The sequence below is a fragment of the Myotis davidii genome, unplaced genomic scaffold, assembly GCF_000327345.1.
Source record: "Myotis davidii unplaced genomic scaffold, ASM32734v1 scaffold16, whole genome shotgun sequence".
Taxonomy (NCBI): Eukaryota; Metazoa; Chordata; class Mammalia; order Chiroptera; family Vespertilionidae; genus Myotis; species Myotis davidii.
This window is the reverse complement of record NW_006287821.1, coordinates 85,518-98,161: the sequence shown is the minus strand read 5'-3', so window position 1 is coordinate 98,161 and position 12,644 is coordinate 85,518. Positions and strand designations below refer to the sequence as shown.

Below are 12,644 nucleotides of genomic sequence, written 5' to 3'. Positions count from 1 at the left end.
TGTGCAGGAGGCAACTGATTAATGATTCCCTCTCATAATTGATGTTTCTATCTCTCTCTCCCTTCCTCTCTGAGATCAACAAAAATATATCCTATATAATAAATGCCTAATATGCTAAGTGTCCAGTCATCGGTTGGCCAATCAACCAATCAAAGCATAATATGCCAATGATATGCTAAGGCCACTCAACCGCTCGCTATGATGTGCACTGACCACCAAGGGACAGACAGTTGACCAATAAGCCAGTTGCTATGACATGTATTGACTACCAGCGGACAGATACTCTGACTGATAGGTTAGCTTGCTGCTGAGGTCCAGCCAATTGGGATTGAGATCGGCCGGATGTGCCCTGGAGCCCTCCCATGGTCCCTCCCTGGCTGGCCAATCTCCCACGTCCCTCCCCAGCCCCGATCGTGGGTAGGTGCGGTCCCTCGGCCTGGCCTGAGCCCTTTTGTAAAAGAAAGCAAAATTATAGAGACAGTAATAAGATCAGTGGATGCCAGAGTTTGGAGGAGGAAGAGCTCTATTACATAATGTAAAAATAAAAAAAATTATTTTTAGTATTTTGTTTTATTGGCCTTATCCTATATAATAAAACCCTAATATGCAAATCGACCAAATGGCGGAATGACTGGTTGCTATGACACACACTGACCACAAGGGGGCAGATGCTCAATGCAGGAACTGCCCCCTGGTGGTCAGTGTGCTCCCACAGGGGGAGCATCGTTCAACCAGAAGCCCGGCTCATGACTGGTGAGCGCAGCCGCTGTGGCGGGAGCCTCTTCCACCTCTGCGGCAGCGCTAAAGAAGTACATCCCCCAAGGGCTCCTGGACTCTGAGAGGGCACAGGCCAGGCTGAGGGACCCCCACCGAGTGCATGAATTTCATTCACTGGGCCTCTAGTATATAGAGAAACATTTTATCATTCTTTCTTCTCTGAATCCCAAGGAATAACAGAGTGCCAGGCCAATGAGGCTTAGAATCCACAGCTTCCCCAGGCTTACTGCCCTGCCAGAAATAGGACTTTTAGTGTATACCACAAAGAAGCAAAATTTGAATGAGAATTTGTGGGTCTCAGACTAGAGCTATGTTTAATGATCTACTTCCAACTGGACTATTCCAGCCTTGTTTGAATTGTGCTAGAAGAAAGTCATGTTATTCCCTAACCTACTTGGATTGTGAACTTCACACAAAGCAAATTTCACTCATATCTATTCTAGATATGCATAGAAATGAATGAATTGACTAACACTGCCAGGTGCCATTTTATTTTAATATTCTGAAAGTTGACTATATTTCTTATTACAGACTTCTTTTGCTATTAAAAATTTCAAACTGTCTTCTGTAGTTGTTGAGGATTTGTGGGATGGATTGAGGAAGATTTAATCCATTTTAAACTTTTTTTGAAAAATATATGAATTTTTTTATCTACTAAAGTCACATGGAATTTCTAGGGATTTTTGGACAAACTCCATAATGAAATTGGAAGGACTCTGGAGAAGATCGGCAGCCGAGAAAAGTACCTCAATAGTCAGCTTGAGCACTTGGTTCAAGAATATCGTGCAGCTCAAGCTCAGCTGAGTGAGGTAACTTAAGAATGATATCCAGGGATTTATTCCAACTAATGACCCTAATCCTTAAGCTTGACACAGCACTTTTCGTTGGAAAATTGTGAAGTGTATTTCATAAACATCAATGCAGTATGTCCATACTTAACATTGTTGACAGCTTCTTGGAAACTGCAATTTTAAGCAAAACGATGTGTAAACAAAACCAATTTTCACAATAGGCTAATTGGTGTACGGAACTATGCCGTAGAACTTAACTCTTGTTTCTATCAATTAGCTTAGGGTAAAATTGGTTAAGACCATAGTTTCCAAGAACCTATCGATGGACAACATTAAGTGAGGACTTACTGTATACTGATTCTCTGCCCACTTTAGGAAGCCAAATGATAAAACTTGTCATTTCCATATTACATGTGATAGAAATGATCTCCTAGAAGTCTTTAAATGAATTTCTTCATTTGATTTAAATAAATGAAGGCATATATTTTGGTGAATATGACTTAGAACAGGAACAGAGGGTCAGGACACCTAGTTTTTCTATCTGTTGTTAATTTACCATATGAGTGGGAGGATAAAGAATACTATGCATTTACATATGTCAGAGGGAAAAGACATTCTTGCCATAATGACTTACAACCATGTAATAAGCAATATGAAAGTGAGACACGTTCAAAGACAAGCAGTTTAATTAATGAAATGAGCAAATTTTTTAATCCTTTCAAAGTTTTAGAATTTCAACCAAAAAATGAAGCCTTCAGCCTTTGAAAACAGGAGCTATTGTCCCAGAAGTGGGGATCTAAAGGCTTTCCTTTGAGATTTATGCCCCCTCCTTCCTGATGTTGAAGAAGAATAGTAAGAACTGACTTGCAAATGTCGGTTGAAGGCATTTTTTTTTCTTTCAGCAGACAAGGTTAAGGGAGAAAAATATGTAAATAAACTTAACATACTTCTGTACTTTCAGAATTTCTCAAAGACCAAGCAGAAAGTAATCTTTACCTTTTTATTGTTATTTGTTTAATTATTTCTTCACATACACATCTATTCATGGATATTTTTACTTTTAAAATGCTGTAAAAATCTGACTAAAGCCACCATGTATCTCTCAAACTTTGCTATTAAATAATTGATTGTTAAATTAGCTCCCCAAAATATATTGCATACTGTCATACTGCTTGTTAATCCTTATTAATTGCTGATCCTGATGCTCTATTATGATTGATTTTTTTAAAACTGGTTTTCTCTGCATAGGACACAAATTAGATCGACCAAGGGCCTCTCTCCTAAACTGTAAAATAATGGCCGAGGACAGTTTTTATTGTGAACCATGCCCATGCCAGTTACACAGACAGTATGTGAAGGTTAAAGTAGTTCATCATTTTATAGTGCTTTATTTAAATACATGGTGCCTATTAAGGACATAAAATAACTACAGTTAAATGTCACTTCCACAAATGTGTTCACACATGAGGGGAGGGGTTGTCACAAAATGATATGCAGAAATAGCACACACACAGAGGTCATATTTAAGTACTCTGTTTCTGTGGTGAATTTGTCATTAAACAAAGTGTTTTCTCTCTCAGGCAAGGGAGCGATACCAGCAAGGAAATGGCGGAGTGACTGAGAGGACCAGACTGCTGTCTGAGGTACATGCTGTGTGCTCTTGCAGACTCCTCATCTATCACCTGAGCCAGCTGTTCAGAGCCCTGATGCTTTAACACTGCTACACCTTGCATTGTTTCAATAATTGTTTCTGTGGCTTTGAATTTTTTCTTTAGGAGAAAATTTCTAGTTTTTTAAATCAATGAATCAATTATGTATGTATATTCTACTTGTTTCCATAAACTGCCTGAAGTTCTATTAAATTGAATGTAAAACCTGCTGATAATATTAGCAAATTTATAACCTTCCTTAACTGTCTTAAACATAATGATTATAATTGATATATAGAAGAGTAGGTAGAGCATTGGCTTAAATATCTATAACAGCTGTTAATATTAGTCTTTGAGATCCAAGATTTGATTTTAGTGATTATTGATAATGTGTATATGATACTGAGTATTTCTCTCTCTACAAATGGGAGTGGTGTGGAACCCTTGCCTTCTGAGAACTCCTGGAAAAAAATATATATATAGTGTATTTATTTTCATCATCTTGAAAGAGAAGTAAAACCTAATATCTATTCCCATTTTTTCACTGAAGAGCTGAGAGAGAAAAAAAATACCTTTAATAAGGTCAGTAGCCAATGTGGGACTAAAATCCAGGATTATCTTTTATTACAATCCAGTATAATTGTCACAAACTTTTCTATATAATACAGTTTAGCTTCTTTTATAGACATTATTTGAGGAGTAAATGGTTATTTTAAAATATAAAAAATATAACTTTGAAAATATTTATACTTTAATCCTGTGGAGCTTCTAGGCAAATTAAATATTATATAGAAATGAAGTGCTCACTGAGGTTGAGTAAATTAACACTTGAAGGGAGTCCAGGGAGTCATTCAATTCTTTCAGAGTGGATAGTTATCCTCAGTTGTAACATTTCAGGTGCTGGAAAAAATTAATTTGCTTTACTTGGATGAATACCTTCTTCCCAAGGAAGTTTTTACTCACTAGTATGATAAAAAATAAAGCCCACTAAGTCACAATAATTATGCTTAGTTCTAGATTATATAAAAAATTTTCATTTTTTTCAAGATGGTATTTCCTACCTATATTGATGCTATTTTGGACTTTTTTTAATAATAGTTGTATAATTTTGAGTATTATGTGGAGTACAGATAAGAACCAATATGATAGCAGAGTATGCCTCTTGGAGTTCATGGTTTGGATAGAGCAGATAGAATATTTTTATACATAGCCATATGGTATACACATTATTTTTAGTGTGCTATAGAGATAAAGGTGGCATATTCTCTTATAAAACTGTAATGTTAAGAAAGATATCTTGTAGACCTTTAGAAATTCAAAATCTTTTTAGAATTTTTATACTATTTTAATTAATAACTGATTATTAGAGACTGGCAGAGTAGATGCTATGAGATAACTATAAGGTTTGTGACAAAAGGTTAGTTTTTATTATTCTGTCATGTTACCACCTGAGAAAGTTAATGAGGAAGTAATTTCGTGAACTTAACATTTTGAGCACTCTCAGAAGATAAAAAGCTTTGTATTGCTGCATACTCTTTCTTATTCAAATTATGTCCAGAATACTCCTAATATCTCTGTAGTCTTTATGTGTATATTATGTCTAAGTTTTTTAATGCAGCATTTAAAATTTTTGAAAGTTTATTAAAATTCATTGCTCATGAAAATTTTTTTTTTCAATGAAAGGTTACTGAAGAACTAGAAAAGGTAAAGCAAGAAATGGAAGAAAAAGGTAGCAGTATGACTGATGGTGGTAAGTACACACTCATTTTAAGAAGAAAATGAGCAAGAGAAAACGGTCGTAATAAGTAGGGAGTCTGCTTTTTAAAATGAATGTGTTAGGGAGAGAGACATGGTGCCAAAATGTTGTCTGATAGTATACTGTTTTCCTTATAAATCATCTGAGAAGAGCCATTTTAACTGTATGTAGGGTTTTTTTCTATTCAAATGAAGTAGGAAATATTTATGCACTTTGTTGTGTCAATTTAAAAAAATATTCTGGTTTGTTTTCATCAAATGAGCTTCATTATCCCATTTCATGTACAAAAGAGCACTAAGTGTATGCCCCAACGACACACAGGCAGTGATCTGATGGCCTCTGTTTTTTTTTCCTCTTCCCCAGTAGACCTGACTGGGCAGAGGTCAAATAGAGAAAAATTAATAATCCTTCAGTAATCATCCTCCATCATGAGCTAGTTATTTTGACCTGGCCCAGTAGTGATTGCCTAAGGCCCTTCTATGCTCTGGAAAGATTTTCTAATGGTACTAGATGCCCAATGCACGAAATTCATGCAAGGGGCTCAGTCCTCACAGCTGCAGCTGCCTTGGTCCTCTCAGCCCCAGCTTCGTCCAGAAGGTTGTCCCGGACAATCGTTTTGCTGTTTGGTCTAATTAGCATATTAGCTCTTTATTACATAGGATATACTGAGCCATCTTTAAAAGGGGATATATAGGGGTTTTTCAGTATGGTTGAATGAACCCATTATATCTCAAAGATAATTCTTTCTTTTCTTTTTCTTCCACTGTATCCCTTTCCCTTCAGACATATGTACCAATCCATAAAAAAATTGAAGACATCCCTAAACCACCTGTTTAGCAACTCTTTCTATAGAAAAGACAGGAAGTTCAGCCTCAGTACTTCAAATCCTGTATCATTTCCCATTTTATAAATCTCAGGTGGTTAAAATGCCACAGCAAAATGGTGTGAATGTCTGTAAGTTGTTGGCTGTTTTTAACCCTATTTTTGGCTTACGACAAAGTAGGGGAAGTGTTACGACTCTGTAATATGATGTTACTCCAAATAAATATTTTTATTCCATGTTATTTTCATTCTGCAGCTCCTTTGGTAAAGATTAAACAGAGCTTAACAAAGCTGAAGCAGGAAACTGTTCAGATGGACATTAGAATCGGTGTTGTGGAACACACATTACTCCAATCACAGCTGAAGGAGAAATCGAACATGACTAGGGACATGCATGCAACAATCATCCCAGAATCTGCAATGGGTTCTTATTAAAACATATCAGTGTGGTTTTTTGTGTGTGCCTCTGATTAGTTGGTTTTTTATATCAAATCATATTACATGTTGCATGTTTCAAAACACAATTATAACTCTTAAAGCATGTTCAATGAGTATTTTTATATACACACACATATTGTATCATGGTGATTATGGACAGTTAAAGCCTTTAAAATGAATATGGCATTTAATAAAGTAATGAAAAATTATCACTTTCAAAGCAGCTTTCATTCATCATTAAACAAGTTCAAGTCCCCACTTGGTGGTTCATTTTTCTTGTTGTTCCTGTGTAAGCTGGTATATGTGACCCATGTTTCTGTAGCTCTCTTGCTGCTCTCACCACATGGACCTTCGACACAGCCTGACCACCTCTGCAGCGATCACAGTGCGTGTGCACCTAGAGGCAGCTAGCAATGGCTGAGGACTCTTTCCAACACCCAGACCACCATTGCATCGGCTTTGTAGTTACTTGAAATTACGTAAGAAAAAAAGCATGAGAAAAACTTCAATGTCCTTGTTAACATTTGAATTTATTACTTATCATGGGTGTTTTGTGACTAAAGGATTTATATTTTCTATGATTGAAGGCCACCTAATCAGTAAACATTTCAGTCATGTTGACTCTTTCTGATAGTGACAAGAAGGTATGTACATCTCGCTTTGTTCTGTGTTGTTGGAATAATTTTGTAGTTGAAGGAGAGACAGCAAGTCACATGCAGATCAGCATCCTAATCCTGGTGATGGTTACACACCCTACAGAGCAGCTCTGTAGACCAGGACTTCTAAATGGCAAAATAAGCAACATTAGAGTGAGCAGATTTACAACAAAGGGAAACTGGTAGAGGAGCACACCAGGAGCTAGCCCACATGTCTTTATTTAGAAAGCTTTGGTGGTAAATTTTGATAGGGATACTATGTATAAAACAACAAAAATAATAAAATCCCTTTCTCATCCCTTATCCTAATGTTTTCTACCTCAAAATGTTTTTTCTTAGCCTTTACTGTCTAGACATATACTTGAACACTCTTTTTCTTTCCTTCAAACTCTAGTTTAAATTTGATAAAACCTACGTATAAGTTCTGTTAGTCAAGAGGGTGGTAATCAATACAATGAAAAATAATCTGGTTTATTTAATGTATACAGAAGAGGGGGAATCCATCACGTGATAATAGGCAGTTTGAAAAAGTCCAAACTTTTCCCCTTTCTTTGTGGTTTTTGGGAGGGGCATAGTAAAACGGAACTTAACTGTTGTCCCACAACCTAACATTGATTCCCCTAGAGTTTATTTGCATAAGTATTGTCATAGCTAAGCAGTTTTTCAGTGAATTCAGTCAACGTAGAGGACCCTTCCAGATACATCAGAGCTCTCCATAAAATGTATGTTTGCTCAGAAGCAAATTGTGTTCTTCATTTCATGCAAACACACAGTAATCTAAGCACTCTTCCAGTGAGCAGTGTGAGCAGCCCATTTTTACTTCCTTCTCTGAAATAATCCAGTTTACTCGGTTTGCTCTGAGGGCCCCCTCTCTGCCCCCATAGAACACTGAATACCTCTAATGTAGAACTTATTGTACTGCATTAGGTTTATTTTTTTCTTCTGTCCTCTCTTGTCGATTGATCTGCTTGAGTATAGGGAGAAAGTCTTTTTCACGCCCATATTTGTAGCCAAGTGCCTAGCAGATAGTGTGAGTTAGTAAGGGGATGGCTGTTCCAGAGCATCTCAGAGCTCCTATTCTGCAGCCTGGCAAGTTTAATGACTATGAGCTTGAAACAGTTTCAAGACGGTAATTATAAATGATAGGTTTTTCCCTGTGGTGGTGGATTGGAATTGGAAACATTATGGACTCATGTTTTTTTCATAGATATAGGTTAATAGAAATAACTAGAAATTCATGTACACATATATACACATATTTACTTTTGTCCTCTGAAGGCTTAGAAGCAGTGACAGCCCAGTAACAATGAGAATACCTAGCATTCAGATTTTGTTTTCTAAATTTTCTACTTAAAAAAAGGAGGGTGCTTCTTAGAAAAATTACTGATTCCTAGCCTGGGGCAGAGAAAGGACAAAATGTGCCTCAGATATCTTGCTCTGTTAAAAAGTAAGGTAATGCTCAAAGAATGATGGGAAAATGGCTAAAAAAAATTAAGATTGAGGTACATTCCACCATCCAATCTGGGATAATTAAGCATGAAAGTAAAGGATTACAGTAATGAATTCCAACCCATAGAATAAAACAAGAAACCATGAGTCTATACAGATAGAAATAAATGAATCAGTGGGAGAAGAGAAGAATCTTACAATAGAAAGACAGCTAATGTAAGAGGAATACTATATTTAGAAATAATCATCTGGCAACTACCATAGTGGTAATTGTTTTGGGCATGAGTCATCAATGGATACTAAAACTAGTAGGTAAAAGTTTAATGGAAAGCTAAATATCTACATTGTCTCAGAGTAAATTGTACACTTTAAAGTAGAAAAATCCTGGCAGGCACCACTTTAACTTAGTGATCAAAAGTTAGCATCACTAGTAGTGAACAAATAGGCATCACGTGTCTCGTGAAAAGGGTACACACTTGTGTAATTACTGCTGAAAATGCATAACCTGAATCTCATCATGGGGAAGCATCGGATGAATCCAGTGGAGGGACACTGTAGAAAATGGTCTGTGTTCTTAGAAAATGATAATAAGGTCATGAAAAACACAAAAAGACAGAAACTCTCTCAAATTAGAGGAGACTAAAGAGATATTAGATGTCCTATGCCAGAAAAAATATATTTTTTGCTGTTATGAAGGACATTCTTGGTACAATAGGTAAAATTTGAATAAGGTCTATAGATTAATAGATAAATAGATTTAATAGTGTGAAATCATTGTTAATTTTTTATACTTGTACTGTGGTCAGGTAAGAAAGTATTTGGAAACAAAGTAGAATTGTGTCAGCAGTATACTCCCAAATGGTTCAGGGAAAAATTTGTGTGTGTGTGTGTGTGTGTGTGTGTGTGTGTGTGTGTTTAACACATGTATATAGAGAAAAGGAGAATGATAAAATGTGGTGAACTGTTAACATTTTGGGAATCTGGAGGAAGAATAGAAATCCATTGCACAGGTAAATAATTTTTTAAAATATGTTTTTGTTGATTTCAGAGAGAGGAAGGGATAGGGCAAGAGAGAAACACCAATGATGAGAGAGAATAATTGATCAGCTGCCTCCTGCATGCCCCCTACCAGGGAGCTACCCCGAAACCTGGACATGTGCCCTGCCTGAGAATTGAACTGTGACTTCCTGGTTCATGGGTTGATGCTCAACCATTGAGCAACACTGGCCAGGCTCCATTGCACATTTTAAAATAATTTTTTTGTAAGTCTGAAATTATTTTAAAATGTAAATCTTAAAAATAATGGTTCTTAGAAAGTATACATTCAATATAGAAGTTAGTCTCCCTCCGATTCAAATAACTTGAAGTAATATGACTTTTAGAATCAAATTATATAGCCATTGAATACATCTTAAACGTACAATTTTATAATCATTGATTCATTGATTATAAAACCAAGTAGAAACAATTTTTTGAGAATTCTAAGGAAGTTTTTTCCTACTGCCCTTAAATTTATCTATGTCAGCACTTACCGTGACTTTTACACAGAAGCAAAAGTTTCTGTAAGCAGCAAATTTGGGAAATGCTGTACAAGTTTCATTTTCTTCATGTCTTCCCACCGACATTGTGAATCTGCAAGCAGCAAATGTAGTTCCATTATTTTTTTTTTTTTTTACAAATAGGTAACCATGGACTCTTAACAATGGAGAATGCAGATTTAGATAAATAAGCATGCAAAATCAGTATACAAATCTGAGATTACTTTCCAACCTTTTATTAGAACCAGTGGACCTACTTAGGAAGATAAGAGACACATGCTACACTGATTCATAACCTCCCTTGCTTAACAAGCAGGCGGCGATCCTTGAATGGTTGGGGAACTTTGTACAGAACCTAAAATTTCATGGCCAAATGTTTTTCTTCTTAAAACACTTCTATGCCAGCTCAAAAAATTGTTTGTATTTTCTCTGAGACAGTCTTTATTATAACAATGCAGTTAAATGTAGTTAGAATACACTGTCCTATTTTGAGGTCAGCTAGCATTGTCATAGCTATATATTTTTGAAAAGTTAATGTGACCAACAACCAAGTCATTAAGCCTAAATTTTTTATATTTAAAAAGGAGGAATGGCATTTTAAAGGGTAAAAGAAAACTTGGATTCACTAGATTATTGGTGTTTTTATACAAGGTTTTTTTTGTTTTTGTTTTTTTGTTTTGTTTGTTTTTTTTTACAGGAGAGAGGAGAGCAAGAACCATGTTCATCTTAATGTCTCCTAAATTACATATCTCAAGCATCTGTGATTCGCTGACTCACCATCAATGCCTTATTTCTGGGTCCCTTTAGGCCCCTCCATGTCTTGTTCTTACACCACTAAATAGTACTACAAGAACACCTCCAGCTGACAATCAGATCATACCTTACAGCCCACCACCTGCTCCTTCCCATCACCCACTTGAGAAGCTGCCCAACAGGCTTAAAGCTCCATACATGTGGCCCTTTCTCTATGGGTCAGTGTAGTTAAAAACTAGTTAATGGAAAGCATTCTCTAGGCTAGCAACTTCTGAAGTTCCTAACTCTGGTTGGGCATCACAATCAAATAGGAAAAAATTTTTTAACAACACCCAATTTCCCAGCACTCTACCCCCTCAGTTCTTATTAAAGAGGTTATGAGCGGGACTAGGGGGTGGTGTCAGAAATTTTAAAAAGCTTCTCTGGTGATTGCTCCAGCTAATCTAAGAATTCCTTTGAGGACCTACCCCTCTAGAAATTTTCTCTGGCTATAAGTACACAGACATAGCATCTTAGATCTGAAAAGTTGTTTAAAGAAGATCTAAACTAGTGTTAAAGTGTGGCCTACAGACTGTCTTAACAGCCCCACCTGGGGCAATTTTTAATAAATACCCTAGATTATTTAATACATGCTAGAGTTTGAGACATGCTAATATTAAAAACTGACACACACACACACACACACACACACACCCCAAAACAATAGAAAGTGCCCCACAAGGTTAGTTGGCCTGCTTACTTACAAACCAAAGTTATAAACCACATGGTTCTCTGTGGTTCTCAGTGCAGTTTGTAGCAGTTCTGTGGGAATTTCATGTCCACAATACCTGTCACCCATTCTGTCCCATCTGTATCCCAAAGCAGTATGACAGTCATGTTTCCAGTCAGGTCCAATGTTAATTCCCCTCCCACCCCCTGTATAAAGGCTTTTGCATAGAATAGTGCATGGGGAGTCCAGACACCTTGATTCCTCCCAAATCTGCTAGGAACTTTCTGCATGACTTTTAGGACAGCACTTATCCTCAGTGTCAAGATTTTTCTCCTGCAACGTTAGGAAAAGATGAGTATTTTGAATGCTTCCAGTCCCCAAATTGTGTGACTTAAATCTTTAGCAGGCTCTCCTCCCCTGTTTGTAATAACTTGCAATGGAGTACCAGTTCCTAATTGCTAATTGTCAGAGATTCAGAAACTTTGAGAGCAGTTAAACTGTTGGTAGCTTAAAACCAGCCCATAATGAAAATATTTACATCATGAAAATAGGAAACCACTAAAAATTAGGGTTTAAAAAAAGGCAAAAGCAAAACAGAGAGCTGATTTACCTGCATAATCCTATATAATAAAACCCTAATATGCAAATCAACTGAACAGAGGAAAGACCTGTGGCTGACAAGGACTTACCACCAGGGGGCAGATGTTCAACACAGGAGCTGCCCCTTGGTGGTCAGTGCTCCGCTCAGCCAGAAGCCCGGCTCAAAGCTGGAGAGTGCAGCAGCGGTGGCAGGAGCCTCTCCCGCCTCCACTGCACGCCGATGGGCAGCAGTAAGGAGCGAGGGTTCCCGGACTGCGCAGGCCAAGCTGAGGGACTCCCCAGGACTGAGTGGCTCCCCAAATGCACAAATTGCGTGCATCAAGCCTCTAGAACAGGGGTCGGCAAACTTTTTGACTCAAGGGCCACAATGGTTTCTTAAACTGGACCGGAGGGCCGGAACAAAAGCATGGATGGAGTGTTTGTGTGAACTAATATAAATTCAAAGTAAACATCATTACATAAAAGGGTACGGTCTTTTTTTTCAATAGTTTTATTCATTTCAAACGGGCCAGATCCGGCCCCCAGGCCGTAGTTTGCCCACGGCTGCTCTAGAATGTATTATAATGTAACAGAGACCAGGACCAAATGTATTAAATATATAATGGAATGTTCCACCATAGTTTAAGGTAGATTATTATGGTACTAACTGAATTATATCAGATTTTCAAATTGTTCTCAAAATCGTTAAGTCTCCATTAAGCTACTC

At 37.1% G+C, this 12,644-nt stretch overlaps 1 protein-coding gene across 1 annotated transcript in view; it reads left to right on the top strand.

Moving 5' to 3' along the window:
• IFT57 (intraflagellar transport 57) overlaps window positions 1-6,491 on the top strand; it is a 67,001-nt gene extending 60,510 nt beyond the window's left edge. The window contains exons 8-11 of the mRNA XM_006759564.2: window positions 1,455-1,586; window positions 3,149-3,211; window positions 4,901-4,967; window positions 6,052-6,491. Coding sequence (XP_006759627.1) covers window positions 1,455-1,586; window positions 3,149-3,211; window positions 4,901-4,967; window positions 6,052-6,230 — 441 coding nt within the window. The 3' untranslated portion in view covers window positions 6,231-6,491. The remainder of the gene's footprint in view (window positions 1-1,454; window positions 1,587-3,148; window positions 3,212-4,900; window positions 4,968-6,051) is intronic.
• Window positions 6,492-12,644: the final 6,153 nt, after the last annotated feature.